The sequence below is a fragment of the Anolis sagrei genome, chromosome 2 (assembly GCF_037176765.1).
Source record: "Anolis sagrei isolate rAnoSag1 chromosome 2, rAnoSag1.mat, whole genome shotgun sequence".
NCBI lineage: Eukaryota > Metazoa > Chordata > Lepidosauria > Squamata > Dactyloidae > Anolis > Anolis sagrei.
In genome coordinates, this window is record NC_090022.1 from 11,739,272 (window position 1) to 11,763,709 (window position 24,438).

Genomic DNA, 24,438 nt, shown 5'->3' on the forward strand with positions numbered 1-24,438 from the left:
ATAATTACAATAATGTAGTATACAAACAACAGACTGGTTCAAGATTGGGAAAGGCATACGGCAAGGCTGCATCCCCTCACCCAATCTTTTTAACTTGTATGCAGAACACATCATGCGAGGATGTGCGGGGCTTGATGAATGCAAAGCTGGGGTGAAAATTGCTGGAAGAAACATTAACCACCTCGGATATGCAGATGACACCACTCTGATGGCCAAAAGCGAGGAGGAGCTGAGGAGCCTTCTAATCAAGGTGAAAGGAGCAAGTGCAAAAGCTGGGTTGCAGATAACATAAAAAAAACCAAGATTATGGCAACAAGAATGATTGACAACTGGAAAATAGAGGGAGAAAATGTGGAGGCCGTGACAGACTTTGTATTTCTAGGTGCAAAGATTACTGCAGATGCAGACTGTGGCCAGGAAATCAGAAGACGCTTACTTCTTGGGAGGAGAGCAATGTCCAGTCTCGATAAAATAATAAAGAGTAGAGACATCAGACTGGCAACAAAGATCCGCCTAGTCAAAGCCATGGTATTCCCTGTAGTCACCTACGGATGTGAGAGCTGGACCTTAGGGAAGGCTGAGCGAAGGAAGAGAGATGCCTTTGAGCTGTGGTGTTGGAGGAAAGTTCTGAGAGTGCCTTGGACTGCGAGAAGATCCAACCAGTCCATCCTCCAGGAAATAAAGCCCGGCTGCTCATTGGAGGGAAGGAGACTAGAGACAAAGTTGAAGTACTTTGGCCACATCATGAGGAGACAGCAAAGCCTAGAGAAGACAATGATGCTGGAAGGCAAAAGGAAGAGGGGCCAACCAAGGGCAAGATGGATGGATGGCATCCTTGAAGTGACTGGACTGACCTTGAAGGAGCTGGGGGTGGTGATGGCCGACAGGGAGCTCTGGCGTGGGCTGGTCCATGAGGTCACGAAGAGTCGGAGTTGACTGAATGAATGAACAACAACAAAGTATACGATGATCTATAAAAATCAAGATCTAATGTTCATTTGTGGGTTTAACATAACTCAAAAACCATTGGAGAAATTGACACCAAATTTGGACATTATACCCCTAACAGACCAATGAGTGACCATCACTCATAATCCCCCCCCCCCCCATAAACGAGTGGGAAGTACTTAAAAACCCCAAAAATCTAAATGACGAAAAACTAAATGACGATACAGAAAAAGGGAAGGGAGGGGAGAAAGAGAGAAAGAAAGAAAGAAAGAAAGAAAGAAAGAGCAAAGGAAGGAGAGAAAGAAGTTAAGAAAAAGGGGGAAAGAAGGAAAGAGGTAGAGAAGGAAGGTGAGAAGGAAAAAAGAAAAGGGAAGGAAGTAAAGAAACAGAGCAAAGGAAGGAAGGGAGAGAAAGAGGGATGGAAGGTTGGCCACAGCAACACGTGGCGGGTACAGCTAGTGAATAAATAAACATAGTAGAAAAAGGGTGGTGCGACCATTTCAGTCCAAATAATTGATCTCCCTATATCCTTGATAGGTTAAATTACCTTGGGTCCCAGTTATTGCCCAGGTTATTTGAAAAAGTCAAATTTTCAATTGTACAAGATGCATAAGGTTGTGTGTGAACTACAACTCCCATCATGCCAGGCTAACCCCAAAAAACTCCATCGGCACTTAAAGTTTGTTACGTTGGGCAGGTTTGCTCCAGATGCCTCATTGGTGGGTTTCAGTGTGCTCACTGGCTGTTGGGTAAACTACAACTCCCACTACGGTGAGTCAGTCCTCTCAAACCCTCCAGTAGGTTGAGTTAGTCTTGGGAGTTCTGTGTGCCAAGTTTGGTCCTTCATCGGTGGAGGTCACAGTTTCTCTGGTTGTGGGTGAACTACAACTGCCACAAAGGTCAGTTCCCCCCAAACCATCCAGTAATCAAATTTTGGGATATCAGGTATGTGTGCCAAGTTTGGTCCAGACCCATCATATTCACAGTGCTCTCTGGATGTAGGTGAACTACAACTCCTCTGAATCAAGGTGAATTTTCCTCGAAGACCTCCAGCATTTTTTTTGCTGGTCATGGGGGCTCTGTGTGCCAAGTTAGGTTCAATTTCATCTTTGGTGGAGTTCATAGTTCTCATTGATTGCAGGTGAACTATAAATCTCAGAACCTGCAACTCCAAAATGTCCTGGCCATTTCCCCTCAAACCCACCAGTATTCAAATTTGGGCATATTGGGTATGAATGCCAAATTTGGTCCAGATCCATCATTGTTTGGGTTCATAGTGCACTCTGGAGCCCCCGATGGTGCAGTGGGTTAAACCCGTGCTGGCAGGACTGAAGACTGACAGGTCGCAGGTTCGAATCCGGGGAGAGACGGATGAGCTCCTTCTATCAGCTCCAGCTCCTCATGCGGGGACTGAGAGAAGCCTCCCACAAGGATGATAAAAACATCAAATCATCTGGGCGTCCCCTGGGCAACGTCCTTGCAGACGGCTAATTCTCTCACAACAGGAGCGACTTGCAGTTTCTCAGGTCACTCCTGACACAAAACAAACAAACAAACAAAAAAACCAATCCTGCTGTCGCCTGGGATTGAACATCAACGATCCATACTTTGTTTTTTAACACGATCGTGAGGTCAGGAGTATTGTGCTCCATTACTCTTATCTGTCTGAATTTGGAAGTCCCAGAGTAGTTTGACTTATTATTATTTTACTGACACAAAACACAGTATTTCACAGCAAATGAGATAGATATGCTGGATTTCGTATCACAAAATCACAAGTCGAACACTTCCCAAACATCTAGGACTGTGTGATGTATTATTATTATTATCATTATTGTTATTATTATTGTTGAGTTGCTGTGAGTTTTCTGGGCAAGTGTGGCCATGTTCCAGAAGCATTCTCTCCTGACATTTCGCTCACTTCTATGTCAGGCATCTTCATAGCTTGTGAGGTCTGTTGAAACTAGGCAGGTGAAGTTTATATATGTCCAGGATGGGGGAAAGAACTCTTGTCTGCTTGAGACAAGTGTGAATGTTGCAATTGGCCACCTTGATAAGCATTAAATGGCCTTGCAGCTTCAAAGACTGGCTGATTCCTGTCTGGGAGATCCTTTGGAGGTGTTAGTTGGCCCTGATTGTTTCATGTCAGGAATACCCCTATTTTGGGGGTGTTGCTCTTTATTTACTGTCCTGATGTTAGAGTTTTTTAAAATACTGCTAGCCAGGTTTTGTTCATTTTCATGGGTTCCTCCTTTCTGTTGAAATTGTCCACATGCTTCTTGTGGATTTCAGTGGCTTCTCTGTGTCTCCTGACATGGTGGTTGTTGGAGTGGTCCAGAATTTCTGTGTTCTCAAATAATATGCTGTGTCCAGGTTGGTTCATCGGGTGCTCTGCTATGGCTGACTTCCCTGGTTGTGTTAGTCTGCAGTGCCTTTCTTGTAGAGAGATTTTGTTGGTTTTCATGGTTTCTCCTTTCCTGTTCAAATTGTTCACATGCTTGTGGATTTCAACTCCAGACTCCTGGGCAGAGACCACGATAGTCCTCATACTTCAACAAGTTTGGTTAAAGGTAAAGGTTTTCCCCTGAATTTAAGTCCAGTCGTGTCCGACTCTGGGCATTGGTTCTCATCTCCTTTTCTAAGCCGAAGAGCCAGCGTTGTCCATAGACACCTCCAAGGTCATGTGGCCAGCATAGTTACCTTCCCGCTGGAGCGGTACCTATTGACCTACTCACATTTGTATGTTTTTGAACTGCTAGGTTGGCAGAAGCTGGGGCTAATAATGGGAGCTCACACTGCTCCCCTGATTCGAATCTGCGACCTTTTGGCCAGCAAGTTCAACAAGTTAGAGATATGGTGCAAGTGAAGAATTTCAGACCAATTTCATTAGTGAATTGCTATTACTAGTTATTGGCAGAAATATTATCTAATAGACTGAAACAAATCTTAGCGAAAACAATTCATGGAGGCCAAGGCCCCTTACGCACAGCTGGATAAAAACCCACATTTTCTGCTCTGAACTGGAATATATAACAGTGTGGACTCACATAACCCATGTCAAAGCGGATATTATGGGATTTTCTGCCTTGATATTCTGGGTTATATGACTGTGTGGAAGTGCCATATAACCCAGGGAGATGATGATGATGATTATTTACTGAATTTATACCCCGCTCTTCTCAACCCCTAAGGAGACTCAGAGCGGCTTACAGATTATTATCCTTAGGGGAGCACTAATTAAAAAAAACAAAACCAAAGGACTTATTCCCCCCCCACCCCAAATAAACAGTCTTACAAACTCCCCAACCTGTTTCATGGTGTAAAGGAGTTGTTAAACTGCTGCCACCAATTGTGGAGGTGCGCGTGGTAGAGCACCCACTGCCACCTAATCTATGAGGGAAGCCGGGCAACGATCAATATCAACCTAGGAGCTATTTTATAAAGGGACTATTAATTACAGAAGGCTTTATTCACTTGATAGCGTAGCGTTTACTTTCCTGGCTTGACTTTACTATTGTAGGCTGTTCAACTTAGGAGAAACTGTATCAGGCAAGGCTTGAGGAAATCAGTAACAAGTTTATTTTAACAGGAGTATAACAATGTATAACTGTTTCTTCAAAAGAGGCACAAATCTTGATGGTTACATTGGAAAGGTTTCATGAGTAGTCTCAGGCAAACACTTCAAAAGGTTTCACAGCTGGCACAACAGGCTTAAACCCAGCCAAACCTTGATTCTTAATTCAGAATCAACAACCCCCTGTACCGGGTCCTTCTCTGCAACCACTTGGTCACCAATTGACTCCCTGAATCTCCACCAAGAGATTCAGTCTTTCCCTATAGCACTCTGGCTACAGACACATTCCCTGAATCTCCACCAAGAGATTCAGTCCACTCAGTAGCTCGCTGGCGTACTGACTGACTCTTTTTTAAAACAGCTGCCCCTGAAGAGGCAGTTGGCTCCGCCCCTGTTGCTATGGCAACTCAGCTAACGCCAAGCCACCCTCTCCAACAAAACATAATCTCCCATACTTACCATCCCTAAACCACTGTCCAAACTACACATAACAAAAGGAATAACATTTAGACATCGTTACACATGGTAAGTCAGATCTATCTTCCGAATAAAACTTTTCTCGCACTCTATGCATTTGAATGGTTTTTCCCCAGTGAGTTGCCAGATGCAGAGTGTGAGGCCTGCCTTCTGAATAAAGCCTTTTCTACAGTCCAGGCATTTGAAAGGTTTGATGATGGGCGAGGTATTTCATCCTAGGGAAACTATTTCCACACTCCAGGCATTTGAATGGTTTCTCCCCAGTGTGAGTTGCTTGATGCAGAGTGAGGCCTGCCTTTTGAATAAAGCCTATTCCACACTGTGGGTATCTGATGCTTTCTCCCCAGTATGAATTGCTTGATGTCGGGTGAAGTGTGTCCTGTTTTGCTCTTTAAAACAGCCTCAATACAAAGTTGAATGTAAAAGAAAAATGCTTTACTCCAGCAAAGAAAATAAGGGAATGCAATTGAAAAAGTAAACAAGAAAATCTTACTACAGATACTACAGATAAGGCACAGATTACGAAGACCTTAACACAAAGCAGGTTCCGGCAGTAACAGAGTTGTTGTTAGCTAAGTTCTCCTGCTTCTGATTTATACCCCACACAGGAGGCCTTAAGGTGTCACCCAATTAGTTCATCAATCTTTTAGCAGCTAATCTAGCTGACCGCCACCTGTTCTCTGGCTCCCTCTGTCTTTCTAAAAAAGTAGGCACCTGCAAAGCCTCATTGTCAGATTCTCCTTCCTCTTCCTCCAAGTCACAAGCACCTCCCTGCTCCCCTTCTTCTTCCGATGATGAGGAATCCCCAAAAAAGGGCACTTTCTGAATAAAGCCTTTTCCACATGCCGTGCGTTTGAATGGTTTCTCCCGAGTGTGAGTTGCTTGATGCTTAGTGAGCTCTGCCTTCTCAATAAAGCCTTTTCCACACTCTGGGCATTTGAATGGTTTCTCCCCAGTGTGTGTTGCTTGATGCCGAGTGAGGTCTGCCTTGTGAATAAAGCCTTTTCCACACTCTGGGTATTTCAATGGTTTGTCCCCAGTGTGAGTTGCTTGATGCTGAGTGAGGTTTCCCTTCTGAATAAAACCTTTTCCACACTCTGGGCATTTGAATGGTTTCTCCCCAGTGTGAGTTGCTTGATGCCGAGTGAGGTGTGACTTCCGAATAAAGCCTTTTCCACACTCCGGGCATTTCAATGGTTTCTCCCCAGTGTGAGTTGCTTGATGCCGAGTGAGGTGTGACTTCCGAATAAAGCCTTTTCCACACTCTGGGCATTTCAATGGTTTCTCCCCAGTGTGAGTTGCTTGATGCCGAGTGAGGTCTGTCTTCTGAATAAAGCCTTTTCCACACTCTGGGCATTTCAATGGTTTCTCCCCAGTGTGAGTTGCTTGATGCCGAATGAGCTCTGTCTTCTGAATAAAGCCTTTTCCACACTCTGGGCATTTGAATGGTTTCTCCCCAGTGTGAGTTGCTTGATGCCAAGTGAGGTTTGCCTTGTGAATAAAGCCTTTTCCACACTCTGGGCATTTGAATGGTTTCTCCCCAGTGTGAGTTGCTTGATGCCGAGTGAGGTTTCCCTTCTGAATAAAGCCTTTTCCACACACTGGGCATTTCAATGGTTTCTCCCCAGTGTGAGTTGCTTGATGCCGAATGAGCTCTGTCTTCTGAATAAAGCCTTTTCCACACTCTGGGCATTTGAATGGTTTCTCCCCAGTGTGAGTTGCTTGATGCCAAGTGAGGTTTGCCTTGTGAATAAAGCCTTTTCCACACTCTGGGCATTTGAATGGTTTCTCCCCAGTGTGAGTTGCTTGATGCCGAGTGAGGTCTGTCTTCTGAATAAAGCCTTTTCCACACTCTAGGCATTTCAATGGTTTCTCCCCAGTGTGAGTTGCTTGATGCCGAATGAGCTCTGTCTTCTGAATAAAGCCTTTTCCACACTCTTGGCATTTGAATGGTTTCTCCCCAGTGTGAGTTGCTTGATGCCAAGTGAGGTTTGCCTTGTGAATAAAGCCTTTTCCACACTCTGGGCATTTGAATGGTTTCTCCCCAGTGTGAGTTGCTTGATGCCGAGTGAGGTTTCCCTTCTGAATAAAGCCTTTTCCACACTCTGGGCATTTCAATGGTTTCTCCCCAGTGTGAGTTGCTTGATGCCGAATGAGCTCTGTCTTCTGAATAAAGCCTTTTCCACACTCTGGGCATTTGAATGGTTTCTCCCCAGTGTGAGTTGCTTGATGCCAAGTGAGGTTTGCCTTGTGAATAAAGCCTTTTCCACACTCTGGGCATTTGAATGGTTTCTCCCCAGTGTGAGTTGCTTGATGCCGAGTGAGGTTTCCCTTCTGAATAAAGCCTTTTCCACACTCTGGGCATTTCAATGGTTTCTCCCCAGTGTGAGTTGCTTGATGCTGAGTGAGGTTTCTCTTCTGAATAAAGCCTTTTCCACACTCCGGGCATTTGAATGGTTTCTCCCCAGTGTGAGTTGCTTGATGCCTTGTGAGGTCTGCCTTCTGAATAAAGCCTTTTCCACACTCCGGGCATTTGAATGAATTGTCCTCAGTGTGAGTTGCTTGATGCCGAGTGAGGTGTGACTTCCAAATAAACTCTTTTCTACACTTCGGGCATTTGAATAGTTTCCTCCCGGCGTGAGTTGTTTGATGACAAAGGAGGAAACTCTTCGAAATGAAACTCTTTCGGCATATCCAACAACGAAATGGTTTCTTCCTTGTGTGATCTGATTGGTAATGGGAGAGGAAGGCCTTTTGACTGAATCTTTTTTTCCCCTCCAAACACTTTGATGACGAGGAATTGTTTCCACAAGTGCTTCCTGGAAAGAGACATCAGAAGTCAACAAGATTAGAAGAAAAGAATTCTGACTGCTTTAATATCAATATAATATAATACAAAGAATTCTGGTTTTATGTGAGCTGACTAAGCACAAGACAGGGGGAGCCTTACCCAGAGAGGAGAGGACTTCCAAATTCTCCTCCATCACCTTCTGATGAAGGGCCCTTTGGCCTGGGTCCAACAGAGCCCACTCTTCTTCTGTGAAATCCACAGCCACCTCCTCAAAAGTCACCTGGAGAACAACAAAAATATTGTTTCAGACTGCTCTAAAACTTGAACTTCTTATTGGATGATATCTACAGGCTCTTTGAAGTAACACACTGGATGCAAGCAAAGGGAAAGAACAAGATTTTGTGAGAACCACAGAGTGGTTAAATCGACAGCAGAACACAGCCTGCGCCTTTCTTGGCTTGCTGGAGGGCCTGCCCCCTACCTGATGTACTCCTGCAGATGCTGTTCTGAGTTCCTCTTGAGGAAGAGATGCTCTTATACTTCTACTTGCAGACCCAGTCCTTGTTCCTTCTCCTGGGAGGAAAGAAAAGAGAAGGGAAAGAGAACATTATTACCCACTCTCTCCTTTCTCCTTCAAATTCCTTCTACACATTCCAACGTAACAAACACCATAATGTATACACAGAAAGAATTGGAAAGTCTTGGAAGACCGCAATCCTGCAGTTGTGAGGTGCACATCATCCTTCTCCTTTATAATCAGGCACAAGTTAATCAAGCAAATCTGCTCATGAGCATGGCTTCTTAACGGAAAAATGGGACCTGAGGCAGGAATAACATTGAAAAAAGGAGGATAAGCTCCTCCTTCACCAAAAAGAAGAGCACTTCAGCCACCTTTTTATTCAAAATCAGCAAAATGCACACATTAAATGCAAGAATGACGTCAAGGTCAGCCTTGGGTTAGTAAAAAGACCCCAACAAAATTTAAAACCTACAGACAACGAGAAGCCTTCTTCCAAAATGACCCTGTGTCAACCTATCCTTTCATAACCCTCCATTTTCTCATGATTTCCATTTTTAGTGGTCAACATTTTAAATCTCTACATTTTTCTCATCTGCAATGGAAGCTGATGAGATTCGTACTTTCTCTAAGAGCCGTAGCAAACTAGGATTTTGCGAGAGCAAACTAAGCCAGCACGAGCGATGCTCCGCCTCTTTCTCCGCCTCTTTCCCTTTGCTAGGGCAGCGTTGCGAGCATACGCTCGTGCCGCAGCAAACTACAGGAAGCTTGCGCTCGGGCTTGCTCCGAAGCCCCGCCTTTTTCCCCCCCGAGGCTGCTCTCTCTCTTGCTAGCGTGCCTGTTTTCCATTGCAGAGGGCAGGGATGCGAGCGTACGCTCACAGTTGAATTCTGCCAACTGTGAGAGTACACTCGCATCACTTCCCTAGCAAGGGAAAATAGGCACACTAGCAAGAGAGAGCAGCTTCGGGGGGAAAAAGGCGGGGCTTTGGAGCGAGCTCGAGCACAAGCTCGCTCTCGTTTCCAGTAGTTTGCTACGGCTCTAAGTTTTGCTGGTCATACATGCTCAGAAGCGGGCGCTAGTGGCAGGTGAATTTACATTGCCTTGTTGTAGGCAGGCACACACCACGGCAATAGGGTGGACTAGGAGAGAATCCTCCTCATTCCCACATGAATCTTTATTGCATTGTTTTCTGCCAATATACTATTTATTTATTTATCGTGTCAGGCAACCAAACAGCTGTAGAACATTTTTAACAGAACAAACAAACAAACATACAAAACACAAAGTTTGCAAGCTTGGTAGTTGATTAAATGTCCTTTGACCAGTATCTGGCCACTTGGAGTGCCTCTGGTGTTGCCGCAAGATGGTCCTCCATGGTGCATGTGGCAGGGCTCAGGTTGCATTGCAGCAGGTGGTCTGTAGTTTTCTCTTCTCCACACTCGCATGTCATGGACTCCACTTTGTGGCCCCATTTCTTAAGATTGGCTCTGCATCTCGTGGTGCCAGAGCGCAGTCTGTTCAGCGCCTTCCAAGTCGCCCAGTTTTCTGTGTGCCCAGGGGGGAGTCTCTCATCTGGTATCAGTCATTTGATGAGAGTCTGGGTTTGAGCCTGCCACTTTTGGACTCTCGCTTGCTGATGTGTTCCAGCGAGTATCTCTGTAGATCTTAGAAAATTATTTCTTGATTTAAGTCGTTGACGTGCTGGCTGATATCCAAACAGAGGATGGGCCGGAGATGTCACTGCCTTAGTCCTTTCACTATTGGCTGCTACTTCCCGGCGGATGTCAGGTGGTGCAATACCAGCTAAACAGTGTAATTTCTCCAGTGGTGTAGGGCGCAGACACCCTGTGATAATGCGGCACGTCCCATTAAGAGCCACATCCACTGTTTTAGTGTGGTGAGGTGTGTTCCACACTGGGCATGCGTACTTAGCAGCAGAGTAGCATAGTGCAAGGGCAGATGCTTCACTGTGTCTGTTGTGATTCCCAGGTTGTGCCAGTCAGTTTTCGTATGATATTGTTTCTAGCGCCCACTTTTTGCTTGATATTCAGGCAATGCTTCTTGTAGGTCAGAGCATGGTCCAGAGTGACTCCCAGGTATTTGGGTGTGCTGCAATGCTCCAGTGGGATTCCTTCCCAGGTCATCCTCAGAGCTTGGGGTGCTTGTCTGTTCTTAAGGTGAAAGGCGCATGCCTGTTTTTTAGATGGATTAGGGATCAGTTGGTTTTCCCTGTAATAGACAGTAAGAGCACCTAGAGCTTCGGAGAGCTTCTGTTCAACCATCTCAAAGCTCCCTGCTTGAGCAGTATATACTATTATATAAAATATACTATTATATATAGTATACATATATACACTATTATATACAGTATATAATATACTATTATACCCTGATACTAAGAGTTGGTATTCCTCCCGTCCTTTTTTATCAGTGAAAATGTTACAAGGGGAAAATCCAGCTACGCAGAAGCTAAGAAAGAAAAAGCAGATTTTCTGTTAGGAGACTTTCTTAGCTGAAGTATGCCTACACCATCCCAGTACTGTTTAGGCAGCATGATCTTGTTAACGTGCCATGATTCAAACAACCCAGATATATTCAGGCAGACTTGAATGGAGAAGGCCAAGGAGAAAACTTCGGACCGCACTTACTCATTGAGGGAGACTTTCCTTCGCTGTCCTCCATCCTCCACCTTGGCGGCTGCCTTTGACTGGATTCAGAAAAACACTGACCTGCCTCAGGGATCCGTTCCAGACACAAATCCTGCAGCAGAAGCAGAAACAAGGGAAGGAAATGAAAGGGAGAATTGGGAAAAGAAAAGGCTTCAGGAGTGGTTGGGGAGTGGGAGGTGGGATATGTCAAACAGTTACATCTTCTGAATGAAGAGGACAGGAAGGACGGAGCCAATCTAATCTCCCTACCAAAGAGTTGCTGAACCCAAGGAAGCTGTGAAGATCCCTTACCTTGCCAGCCTGGGTGGCAGGGCCTAGGAGAGGCAGGCTAGTTAGTTTCAGCTTAGAAGGCCTGGCAGAGGGCAGCAGGAGCCATCTTAGTTTAGGGAAAGCTCCAGTTCAGAGAGGGGGAGTGGCCTAGGCCTGAGCCAGCCTGGGAGCAGCCAGGATTGGTTTGTTGAAGGGGGGCGGAGTTGGACTGTTTGGAGGGAAAGAAAGAAGCTGTTTTAGTCAGTCAGTCTGTTGATGTTAGAGTTAGAGCAGGATTACAGTTTTAGGAGTTCGTGATTAGAATAGGCAGTTTGCCTGAAGTTTGCCAGCGAATTAGGCTGTGGCAAACTGGGAACAGCTATTTAGAGAAGGAATAGCTGGTTTTTATATTTGTAACAAAGAAAGAACCATTCTCATGCAACCGTTACGCTTTTAAGAACCAAAACATTTTATCTGTAACAGCCAAGCTTAGTAGACAGCATTCACTTCATTCTGTATCTCTAACAGTAAACTTTCCTTGTTTTTTTTTGAAACTTAAGCCTGAGTCAAGTGTACATTTGTGGATTTAGTTCCCCTTTCCTTTTAAATCAACCTCATCTGTTTTCCTTCAAAGAAGCCATTTAAAAGACACAGTACTTGGTGGTCTAAAAAGCATTTTTACCATTTTAAATAGCTAGAGCGTTCCTGTTCATTTAGTGTATGGTGGCAGCGAAAGTTTAACTAGAGAGACATCTCCTCAAATGTTATATTGGTGCCAGAGTGGTGTGAAGTCTTTATTTTAAAGGAAGGACAGTTGGTGGGATCTGTTTGCCCCCTGTCCAGAGATATTGGTTGGCCACACGACGTGCCTTTATAATTTAGTGTCAGATGGTGGGATTGATTGTATTGCCATCTGCATAGTCTTTATAATTGGTGGCAGTGGTGGGATTGTTTGACCCCCTGCCCAGACAGCCACAAAGGAGTCATTATAATTGGTTTGCAGCGGTGTGGGATCGTGTAATATCTCAATCCAGAGCATTTTTGTGAGAATCCTGAGGTAAATTTTTGTCAAAACGTGACACTAAGAATTACCTCAGAGACAGAACACCTCTAGCACCATTTTAACACACATTAGGCACCATGGCACCACCAAAAACAGAGAAGGGTACTTCTGAAGAACCAGAAAGAGAAGGGGAGACAACTGCTTCTGTAGTTGAGGAAACTGAGACCCAAGTACAAGAGAGTAGACAAGAACAAATGGCTACCTCTTTGTCAGTTGAAAAGCTTAGGCTAGAAATGAGGTTGAGAGAACTTGAGTTTCAGGCTGAAAGAGAAAGAATGCAAGCTGAAGAGAGGCAGAGAGAAATGCAAGCTGAAGAGAGGCAGAGAGAAAGAATGGCTGAGATAGAAAGAGAAAGAGAACATTTAAGACATGAGGAGAGAATGGCAGAACTACAATTGAGAGAAAGAGAGAGAACTCCTAACTTAAGCCAACAGCAGGACTCTAACATGCAAAGAATGTTAAAGAACTTTCCTCGTTATGTAAAAGGGGACTGCGTGGAGTCATTTCTGGCTAGCTTTGAACGGGCTTGCCACGATTTCGAGGTACCTGAAGCCAAAATGATGGTGTACCTGAGACCACTACTTTGTGGGGAACTTAGTGAGGTTTACGCTGATCTGTGAGAGACAGAGAGTGCAAGTTACCTCATATTTAAAGAAAGGGTGAAGCTGAGGTTTGGCTTGACTCCTGAACAAAGTAGGAAAATGTTCAGGGAGATCAAAAGAAAGCCAGGAGAAACCTTTTCACAATTGGGAAGCCGAGTGGAAAAAGCCTTAGAGAGATGGCTTGAAGGAAGTAAAACGACCACGTTTGAGGAGTTAAAGCATTTAGTTTGTATGGAACAGTTTTATCGACTGATCCCCATACAAATGAGGTGGTTCGTTAAAGACAAGAAGATTAAGCAAGTGTCAGATCTCGCGGCTTGGTTGGATGAGATGGAGCATGACTGGAATGTGAGTCATAGCTCAGGAGCCACCAAGAGACCGAGGGAATGGGTTCCAAAAGAGAAAACTGACGTGGGAAGCCAAAATCCTGTCAGGAGGGACCGCATTCCAGAGATTGCCACAGGAAAACTTGTCTGTTACTTCTGCCATCAAGAGGGTCATAAGAAAACGGCTTGCCCTAAATTAAACACCCAGAAAAGGCCAATTACACCACCAAAGCCAGTTAAGGTGGTTAGGCAAATATCTCCACACGAAGAAAGTCAGTCTCCACACGCACAGGAAGAGCCTGTAAAGATAATGCGAGTATGGGGTACTGAGAAAGAGACAAATGGAGATTATTTGAGGGTGATAAAAATAAAGGGTCAAGAACTAATGGGGTTCAGAGACACTGGGTCCGAAGTATCGCTCATTAGGCCGGAGTTTGTCAAGGAAGACCAGATACTTCCAGGCCAAAAATACAAGCTGAGAGGGATTTATGGCCCGGTTTTTGAAGTGTCAGTGGCTGAAATCCCAATAGAATACAAGAACTTCTCTGGAAAATGGAGAATGGGACTTTTTAATGATTTAGAAGTTCCAGTATTGTTGGGCAATGATTTGGCTGAGCGCTGTAGACATGTTAATATGATTACCAGAAGCCAAGCTGAACTAGAAGGGAGGGCTGAATACAGTGTTGCTGATGAACAACCATCTACCTCACAGACAGAAAATGTCAGCCAAGAAATTCCCTTCAGTTTAAACCAAAGCCATATGAGACAGTTTGAAGCAGCCCAGCAACATGATGAAAGCTTAAAACCTTTATGGGATGAAGTGGTCCCAGAAAACCACACACCCACAAGTGAAAAGCCAGTTTTGTTTAAAGTTGTGGAGAATAAATTGTACCGAGTTGTGAGGAGACAAAAGAGTCCCAAATTCTTTGAGGAAAGAACACAACTGGTAGTACCACAAAAGTATAGGGCTAAAATCCTCGTTAGCCCATGATACCACCTTCAGTGGACACCTAGGTATCAAGAAGACCAAAGATCGCATCCAGTCTAGATTTTTTTGGCCAGGAATGGGAGGTGATGTGACAGCCTATTGTAAATCCTGTGAGACTTGTCAAATGGTGGGAAAAGCCAAAGATAAGACAAAAGGACTGTTACAATCCATTCCAGTTGTCACTGTTCCCTTTGACAAGGTCGGGTGGACATCATTGGCCCTATGTCCCACAAGACACTTGATGGACATAGATTCATCTTGACTGCCGTGGACTTTGCCACACGATACCCAGAGGCAATTCCATTGAAGGAAACTGACGCCAAAACAGTGGCAGACGCGCTGCTCAATATATTTGCACGCGTGGGTTTCCCTAGATCTATCATTACAGATCTTGGAGCTACATTCATGTCGCAGATGATGCAAGAACTGTTCCGGACCTGCAAGATAAAGCATCTTACTTCTACTCCATACCATCCTCAAACCAACGGCTTGACGGAGAGGTTCAACGGTACCCTCAACCACATGCTGAAGGCGTACGTCCACAAGAACCCTAATGATTGGGACAAGAAACTTCAACTCTTCTTGTTTGCTTATCGGGAGGTTCCACAAGCCAGCACCAAGTTCAGCCCATTTGAACTGTTATATGGGAGAACACCAAGAGGACCTATGGACATTTTGAAGGAAGCATGGACAGGAGCAGAGGACATTCCAGAGAGTGATATCAACAGCTACATCGAGGACTTACGAGGACATTTAACAACCATGAGAGACTGCACAGCCGAGAGTTTGTCAACTGCCCAGCTGAAGCAGAAAGAACAGGCGGATCTTCACGCAAGACACCGATGTTTTGATGTGGGAGATAGGGTCCTGGTTTTAAAACCAAGATCTAAGAAGAAACTGGAGGTTTCTTGGGAGGGACCTTATGTAATATTGTCTAAGATTTCGGAAGTCACTTATCTGGTGGGGGAAAACATAGATGGGGGAAGGTGTAGGAAATTACATGTGAATATGCTTAAGCCTTACTACTCCAGGGCTAGGGTAGGTATGCAAGTATCCCAGGAGACAGATGGGGAAATTTCACTGTCGGGATGGGGAAAGGTAACGGCGGATTGTACTTTACCCTCTGTGGATGAGAATACCAACTTAACAGATCCACAGAAACAACAGTTGAAGGATCTATTGTACCAGCATAGGGAGGTATTTTCCAATATACCGGGTAGAACCCATTTAGCTTGTCACCGGATAAATACAGGGACAGCTAACCCTATAGCATCTGCCCCATACCGCGTAACAGGAGAACAAGGCAGACTGATCTCAAAGGAGATACAAGAAATGTTAAACCTTGGTTTAATTATACCATCGAGTAGCCCATGGTCATCTCCAATTGTGTTAGTACCAAAGCCAGATAATACCATCAGATTCTGTGTATATTACCGTAAATTAAATCAGGTTACCATCTCTGATGTGTATCCGATGCCGCGAATAGATGAGCTAAGAGAGACCATAGGGTCAGCCCAATACATAACAACCCTGGACCTCACCAAAGGATATTGGCAGGTGGCTATGCACCCAGAGGACCAGGAGAAAACCGCTTTAATTTCTAAGGATGGGTTGTACCAATTTACCATCCTCAGTTTTGGGCTAAAAAATGCCCCTGCCACATTTCAGAGGTTAATTGATCCAATGTTAGCAGGGATGAAAGACTTTGTACAAGCCTATATCGATGATTTATCAATTTATAGCCAGACGTGGGAACAACATCTGGAGCACTTAGAGAAAGTGTTGCACAAAATCCGGGAGGCTGGTTTGACAGTCAAAGCCTCTAAGTGCCAAATGGCCAGATCACATGTTAAATATCTTGGTCATATAGTGGGAGGAGGTTCCATATTGCCGGATATGGATAAGGCACAGGCAATACGCGAATGGCCTATTCCAAAAACCAAGAAACAAATCCGATCTTTTTTAGGAGCTGTAGGATTCTACAGACGTTTCATTCCTGATTTTAGTTCTCTGGCGGCAGTATTAACTGATTGCACAAAAAAGACATCACCTGATAAAATTAAGTGGACAACTGAGTGTCAGACCGCCTATGATTTATTGAAGAGTGCCTTAATGAGTGAACCTGTGTTGATAGCGCCCAATTTTGAGAAACCTTTTGTTTTAACCACGGATGCCTCCAAGGTGGGACTTGGAGCAGTGCTAGGTCAGGAAAACGAAGAAGGTGTGATGCAACCTGTGCTGTATCTCAGTAAAAAGCTAATAGAAAGGGAACAGCACTTGTCAGTAATTGAAAGAGAGTGTTTGGTGATAGTGTGGGCTATCACAAAATTAAAACCATACTTATGGGGAAGAAGGTTTACTCTGTGCACTGACCATTCACCCTTAAGGTGGTTACACCAGGTTAAGGGCACTAATAGTAAGTTAATTCGTTGGAGTTTAACACTCCAAGATTATGATTTTGAAATAAAACATATTAGGGGCACTCAAAATGTCATTGCAGATGTGTTGTCCAGAGCCCTGAGTTAAGGTAAAGATTAGGATTAGAGAAGGTATTGTATTTGCTATGTTAGACTGTTTATATGCATTGTTGCTATGTATTTAACATGTTCTTTTTTCCCTACAGGAATGTATTTATTGTGTATAATGCATTGATTTTATATGGTATATATTGAAATGCAAAATGTGTTTATTGCAGATGTGAGTATTGCAAAATGTATTTAAATGTGGGTATGTATATAGATAGATAGATTAGATAGATAGATTAGTTAGAGGGGTTAGTTGGGCCTAGGATATTGTTAGGCTTTGCTTCGGAAAAGGTCTGCAAACCTTTTCACTCCGCAAACCATCTTGAGGTGGGGAGGGAATGTGAAGATCCCTTACCTTGCCAGCCTGGGTGGCAGGGCCTAGGAGAGGCAGGCTAGTTAGTTTCAGCTTAGAAGGCCTGGCAGAGGGCAGCAGGAGCCATCTTAGTTTAGGGAAAGCTCCAGTTCAGAGAGGGGGAGTGGCCTAGGCCTGAGCCAGCCTGGGAGCGGCCAGGATTGGTTTGTTGAAGGGGGGCGGAGTTGGACTGTTTGGAGGGAAAGAAAGAAGCTGTTTTAGTCAGTCAGTCTGTTGATGTTAGAGTTAGAGCAGGATTACAGTTTTAGGAGTTCGTGATTAGAATAGGCAGTTTGCCTGAAGTTTGCCAGCGAATTAGGCTGTGGCAAACTGGGAACAGCTATTTAGAGAAGGAATAGCTGGTTTTTATATTTGTAACAAAGAAAGAACCATTCTCATGCAACCGTTACGCTTTTAAGAACCAAAACATTTTATCTGTAACAGCCAAGCTTAGTAGACAGCATTCACTTCATTCTGTATCTCTAACAATAAACTTTCCTTGTTTTTTTTTTTAAAACTTAAGCCTGAGTCAAGTGTACATTTGTGGATTTAGTTCCCCTTTCCTTTTGAATCAACCTCATCTGTTTTCCTTCAAAGAAGCCATTTAAAAGACACAGTACTTGGTGGTCTAAAAAGCATTTTTACCATTTTAAATAGCTAGAGCGTTCCTGTTCATTTAGTGTATGGTGGCAGCGAAAGTTTAACTAGAGAGACATCTCCTCAAATGTTATATTGGTGCCAGAGTGGTGTGAAGTCTTTATTTTAAAGGAAGGACAGTTGGTGGGATCTGTTTGCCCCCTGTCCAGAGATATTGGTTGGCCACACGACGTGCCTTTATAATTTAGTGTCAGATGGTGGGATTGATTGTATTGCCATCTGCATAGTCTTTATAGAAGCCACTGAGAAGGAGGCTCTGTCCCATCTTCCCAGGAGGTAAGACCATGAGAGGAGCGGCATCTCAGGCTGAGCCCAACGAGGGCAGAGAAAACACTTCTTGGAAAAGCTGAGACCCAAGCCATACGGAGCTGTACAGGAAATGACCAGTGCTATTAATTACCACATCTCTTTAAAAGGTACCATGTTCTGTGTATTTCTGGGAAGCGGAATCCCATCATACAGGTCCAGGCTATCCTTGACCTGCCTTTTGACTGATGAGACGCAATTATCTCTGGCCTCAGCTTGTTCCAGAATTTTCAGAAAACATACAAAGACATATGGATGGTCCTCAAAATGGCCAAAATTAACTGAGCTCACCGTCTCCTCTTCCTGCTTCTTCTCTGCCTGACTCAGGAGGAAGCCTTCTGCCAGGGCCACCGCCTGGGAACTGGTCTCTGCCCCACATTCTCTCACCCAGGACGACATCTCCGAGGGAAGGAGTGCCAGGAACTGCTCAAAGACCACCAAGTCCAACATCTCTGCCTTGGTGCGTCTTTCTGGCTGGAGCCACTGGCGGCAGAGAAGGTGCAGCTGGCTGCAAACCTCCCGAGGTCCCAACGTCTCCCTGTAGCCAAAGTCCCTGAATTGCTGGCGGCATAAATCTGGAGTGAGCACTTCCTCCAGCATGCTCTTCTGGGTGGCTCTCTCCTCGAATGCTCCTCTAGGCTTGGCCTGAATGAGGGAAGCGCCTTTTCCCAGGCTGGGCTCAGAAGAGACTTTCCCTCCCATCTTTTCAGTTAAACCTTTCACTGTTGCCAGGATCTCCTGCAAGGCAAAAACATTGGGAAAATTACTGAAGGTAGAAAGAAAGGGGCAGGAAAAGCAAGCAAGATGTTTGATGGGGATCCAAAGAAAATGGGGAAAACAACCCCAGTCCCATTTTAGCATATCTCTGTGGCCATAAATGATGTTCCTTTTCAGTCCTTATACACCACTTACAAGATATTTTGATGTCCAGAGCAAGCAAACAAGGTAGCATCTACCTATTATGCTTGGGATAAAGTGTAGTTTATAAGCCAGTAAGGGTGATCCCAGTAGTGATCAACACACTGGGTGCAGTGTCTAAAGACTTTGGCTTGCACTTACACAATTGGCGCTTACAAAATTACCATCTGTCAGCTGCAAAAGGCCACCCTACTGGGATCTGCATGCATTATTCGCCGATACATCGCATAGTCCTAGACACTTTGGAAGTGTCCGATGTGTGATCCAATACAACAACCAGCATAGTGATCTTGTTTGCTTTGTACTCATCTTGTTGTGTATCAATTAATAATAACTTTAGTTATATCCCACCACCACCTCCCCGAAGGGACTCGGGTGGCTTACAAAGCACTCCAGGGTGCCCATATAACACACAACTGGTAAAAACAGTACAAAACAAGTCTGATAAAATTATAACAACAACCCACCCATCAACACATGTCAAAATCAAAACAATTTTAAAACAAGAAGTACCGTAAAAACCGGGCTACAAGACTTGTCTTCCGGATATCAGAGGACGATGATGTATGACAGCAGCAGCGGAGCCTGCAGGCGAGCCTTGACTTCATCTTCAGGTGAAGTGGCTTGCCAGCGCACCCGCTGCCGCTTCTGGCGAGACCACCTTGGCCCTCCATTTCCAGCCTTCAGCCACGTGAAGTGGCTGGCGAGTGCTCCTGCTGCCGCTTCCAGTACAGTTGCCTCTGGCGGGCGGACGATGCAGCCGAGGCAGCGGAGGAGAATCTCCTCTTGCAGCAGCTTGCTTGCCTGACTTTCAGGGCTGTGCAGGCCAGTGCTGGCTGCCAAGGCCTGCGCTGACCTCCGCAGCGGAGTGAGCGTGCTCGCCGCCCCTGCTGCTCTTGGCGAGGCTTCGAGTGAGATTGACTCTGGCCTCCAGGAGCAGTGCGGCGAGAGTCCAGATGGTCCGTTGGGCCCCAGTTGGGCCCAGCGAGGAAAGAGGCAGCGTGAGGAAGGAGTCCAGAGGGCAGCCTTCTTCACGCTCCCTCCCTCCTTCCTGGGCCCAATTGGGGCCAACCGAGTGTCTGGCCCCTTGCCTCACTGCTCCTGGAGGCCAGTCAATCTCATTCAAAGCCTCGCCGGGAGCAGCAGGGGAGGGAGGGTGTGCTCATCAGTTGCGGAGGTCAGTGCAAGCCTCGGCAGCCAGCGCTGGCCTGCGCAGCCCTGGAAGTCAGACAGGCAGGCTGCTGCGAGGGGAGATTCTCCTCTGCTGCCTCGATTGCATCGTCCGCTCGCTGCTTTCACAGTGCAGGCCTCTGCATATGCGCTGGCATAAGCAGCAAGCAGAGGACACAGCCGAGGCAGCGGAGGAGAATCTCCTCTCGCAGCAGCCTGCTTGCCTGACTTCCAGGGCTGCGCAGGCCAGCGCTGGCTGCCGAGGCTTACACTGGCCTCCACAGCTGATGAGCACGCCCTCCCTCCCTCCCCTGCTGCTCCCGGCGAGGCTTTGAATGAGATCGACTGGCCTACAGGAGCAGCGAGGCGAGGGGCCAGGAAGGAGGGAAGACTGACTGACTGACTTCCAGGCCCAGGAGGTACCATACTTTGTGCTTTTGTTGCATGAAGATAGAAGGGGGGGGGGTTGAGCTAGATGGCCTTTAGAGCCCCTTCCACTTTTATTATTATTATTATTATTATTATTAGTAGTAGTAGTAGTAGTAGTAATAGTATTAAGTCTGGATGGCCATCTGTCAGGGGTGCTTTGGTTGTGCTTTCCCTACATAAAGGCAGAATGAAGGGGGTTGACTAGATGGCCTTTAGAGCCCCCTTCCAACTCTATTATTATTATTATTAGTAGTAGTAGTAGTAAGTCTGGATGGCCTCTGTCAGAGGTGCTTTGGTTGTGCTTTCCCTGAAAGAAGGCAGAATCAAGGGGGTTGGACTAAATGGCCTTTAGAGGTCCCTCCCAACTTTAGGATTCTATGAAAGGAATCTTTGTCGACCACGAGCCAATAGTGTGATGCTGCAGCTGAAAAGGCCAATGCCAGGGCTGGTTTTTTAATTGTTATAAATGATAATTTAATGCAACTGTTTATTTTAACTGATTGCCAGCATGATGTAAAGGACCCAGAGTGTAAATGAAATTCAAGGGCGGAAGAGCAACTGTAATGTACAATATAAGGTACCATGTCCCTCTCATAGGAACCTGCATGTCATAAGCATTTGAATTAAAATTACCATATTGAATTCAAATCTGATTGTTTAAAAAATGTTATTTCGTGTGCATTGGAAGAGGGGTGGTCTTATACAGCGAGTATATCCCAAACTCTATATTTTAACGGGAAAAGTTGGGGGGTCGTCTTATATGCCCAGTCGTCTTATAAGCCGAGATATACGGTACATAAAACTAACTGCCGTCAATTCACAGGTGCCAAGTGTCAGCGTCATATGGGCCCATTCAGCCTACTCAAGATCAAAGGCCTGTCTGAATATCCTGTTTTCAGGTTGGAACGGAAGGACTGAAGGATGGGGGCTAATTTAATCTCTTTTGGGAGGGTGTTCGAGCCAGGGGGCCACCACAGAGAAGGTCCTCTCTCTTGTCCCCACCAACCAAGTTTGAGACGGTTGTGGGCCTGAGAGGAGGGGTTCCCCTGTCAATCTCAGAGCCCACACCAGTTCGTAGAAAGAGATGCGGAGTTGAAGATAGGTTGGACACAAAGCGTATGTAATATAGAAACCCAAAGTGGCATCCAAGTTACTACTAATTTTGCTTATGGTGTAAGCATCACCTGGAAAGCCTGATTCTCTTTGATTGATGGACATGAAGGGTAGAAGAGCTCAGATAATCCTTCTGGCTTCTGACAGCTACATGCCTACCAAACCCTACCCAAAAGTCATTCAGTGGCACAGATTCAGAGGTTGTTTTTCAAAAGGAGAAATACACTGATTTCAGTAAGATCTTCATATGCTGGTAGAGACTTAAAAAAAATAATAATGATTTTTTTGCAGAACCCCTGCAATGTTTTTGCGGAACCCTTGCGTTCCAAAGATCACAGATTGGGAAGCACTGGTTTGCATCACTGTGATCACCATCAAAGGCAGGGGTCCTCAAACTTTTTAAACAGGGGGCCAGTTCACTGTCCCTCAGACCATTGAAGGGCCGGACTATAGTTAAAGTAATACATGTAATGACAATAGAGAAAAGACTGACTCGGGAAGGGGGTGAGAGAGAAAGAATGGGAAGGGGTGTTAGAAAAAGTGGAAAAATTAGGTGAAAGGGGGATATCTGGAAAAGCAGGACAGATTGGGGTGGGAAGGGGGCAACTGGGGAAGGAGGAAAGATTGAGATGGAAAAGGGGGTCTGGAAACTGGGAAAGGTTGGGATGGAAAGGGAGGCTGGAAAGTGGGGAACTGCAGTGGGAAAGGGAGCAAGATTGAAATGGGAAAGAGAGGCTGGAACCTGGGAGAGGCTGGGATGGAAAGTGGAGAGAGAGGGACTAGGGAATGGGGGTAGTAAAGACTGTGATAGGAAGGGGGAAACTAGAAAAAGGGAATACTGGGGTGGGAAAGGGGTGCTAGAAAAGTGTGGGGGGGACTGAGGTGGGAAGGGAGGAAGGTGTTGTCTGGCTCAGCCAAGGAAAGAAAAGCCTGGGGTCGCCTCCTCCTCCTCTCCCCCATCCCCAGAAGGGAGACCTGGAAAGCAGGGTGGAGAATGGAAGCAGGGGGGCAGCTGCTTGATTGTAGGGGGGGGGGGCTCTCCTCCGCACTTCCATTCCCCTCCCCACTTTCCAGGTCTCCCTTCTGGGGGGCAGAAGGGAGAGAGGAGGTGATCCCAGGTAGCTGGTGGATCACTGGAGGGAAATGGAAGCACTGAGGAGACTCCCCCTCCCGCGATTCACCAGCTGCCTACCTGCCTGGTTGGCCAGCTGGAGAAGGAAGAAAAGAAGAAAGAGCAGCAGCACCCTTTCTCCTCTTCCTTCTCGAGAGCCAATTGAAGGAGGAGGAGGAAGAAGGAGAAGGGGCGCTGCTGGGTTTCTTCTCTTCTTCCTCCTCTTCCTCTTCAAGGGCCAGTTGGAGGAGGGGGAGGAGAAAGGCAGAAGCAGCCCTTCTTCTCTTCTTCCTCCTCCTTTCCTCCAACTGTCCATCGAAGAGGAAGAGGAGGAAAAAGAGAAGAAACTGCAGCAGCACCCCTTCTCCTCCTCCTCTTCGATGGCCAGCTGGAACAGGAGGAGGAAGAAGAGGAGGAGAAGGGGCGCTGCTGCGTTTCTTCTCTTCTTCCTCCTCTTCCTCTTCAATGCCCAGTTGGAGGAGGGGGAGGAGAAAGGCAGCAGCAGTCCTTCTCCTCTTCTTCCTCCTCCTTCCTCCAACTGGCCATCGAAGAGGAAGAGGAGGAAAAAGAGAAGAAACTGCAGCAGCACCCCTTCTCCTCCTCCTCTTCGATGGCCAGCTGGAACAGGAGGAGGAAGAAGAGGAGGAGAAGGGGCCCTGCTGCGTTTCTTCTCTTCTTCCTCTTCAATGCCCAGTTGGAGGAGGGGGAGGAGAAAGGCAGCAGCAGTCCTTCTCTTCTTCCTCCTCCTTCCTCCAACTGGCCATCGAAGAGGAAGAGGAGGAAAAAGAGAAGAAACTGCAGCAGCGCCCCTCCTCCTCCTCCTCCTCGATGGCCAGCTGGAGAAGGAAGAGGAAGAAGAAGAGAAGGGGCCCTGCTGCCTGGGCAGTGTAGAAAACCGACTGCTCCAACTCCCAGAGCAGGCAATGTTGCTAGACCAGCCCTGCGTGAGCTGCCTGCCGGAAGCTAAAGCCAGGAGGGCCGAGTGGAGAAGGGGAGCCCAGCTCTGCTTCTTCCTCCTCCCCAGCCTCCTGCTCCTCCTCCTCCTGACACCGGTGTGAGGGGCAACCCATCGGGGCACGGTGACCCAGCGCGGGCCGGATAAATGCCCCTGGGGGGGGCAGATCTGGCCCGCGGGCCTTAGTTTGGGGACCCCTGATCAAAGGGAAAGAAGTGCAGAGAAGCAGATTCCTGCCAGCACCTGCCACATGAGGCAACCGCTTCATTGGCCTGAATGTCGGGCCTTTTCCAGAGGGTCAAAAGCTCAATGCGCTTTGTCCCATCTCTCAGTTTGAAATAAGCCATGCTGAGAGTCAATTGTGTAGAGCAGTTCAGAGTTCTGGGCTGGAGACATCCTCCTATAAAGCCCTAACTTTCATCCCAACCTCCCTTGGAGGGCTGTTGTTAGCAATGGGTAAGGCCGTTGACAAGGCCAAAATAAAGAAAGGCCCAGGCCCAGATGGATTTTCTGTCTTGTTCTACAAGCTGTACAAAGATGAAATAGGTTTATTATTGCTTTCAATAATGAATTGAGTGCTCCAGAAAGGGGAAACGCCAGACTAATGGGTATGAGAGTCCTCATGCCTGAACAAGGTAGACATATGCATTTTACTGTATTTGTGCGCTCCTGCAGCACTATTATAAGCCTCACTG

At 46.2% G+C, this 24,438-nt stretch overlaps 2 protein-coding genes across 2 annotated transcripts in view; both read right to left on the reverse strand.

Moving 5' to 3' along the window:
- LOC132765760 (zinc finger protein 665-like) overlaps positions 1 to 24,438 on the reverse strand; it is a 255,289-nt gene that overhangs the window by 105,028 nt on the left and 125,823 nt on the right. The gene's annotated exons all lie outside the window — the stretch shown is intronic.
- Positions 4,505 to 18,785, reverse strand: LOC137096257 (zinc finger protein 420-like). The gene is made up of 5 exons (XM_067465143.1): positions 18,339 to 18,785; positions 10,959 to 11,070; positions 8,272 to 8,363; positions 7,950 to 8,070; positions 4,505 to 7,818 (listed from the first exon to the last, which is right to left on the reverse strand). Exons 1-5 carry the CDS (start codon positions 18,747 to 18,749, stop codon positions 5,630 to 5,632), a joined length of 2,925 nt encoding a protein of 974 aa, XP_067321244.1. The 5' UTR covers positions 18,750 to 18,785; the 3' UTR covers positions 4,505 to 5,629.

Excerpts from the sequence above, each read along its gene's own strand:
- LOC137096257 (XM_067465143.1), bottom strand. The coding sequence starts at position 18,749 with ATGGGAGGGAAAGTCTCTTCTGAGCCCAGCCTGGGAAAAGGCGCTTCC. Across the intron at positions 8,364-10,958 it reads AGGAAAGTCTCCCTCAATGA|GAGAAGGAACAAGGACTGGG; the intron begins GTAAGTGCGGTC and ends CTTTCCTCCCAG. Across the intron at positions 7,819-7,949 it reads GGAAGTCCTCTCCTCTCTGG|GAAGCACTTGTGGAAACAAT; the intron begins GTAAGGCTCCCC and ends GTCTCTTTCCAG.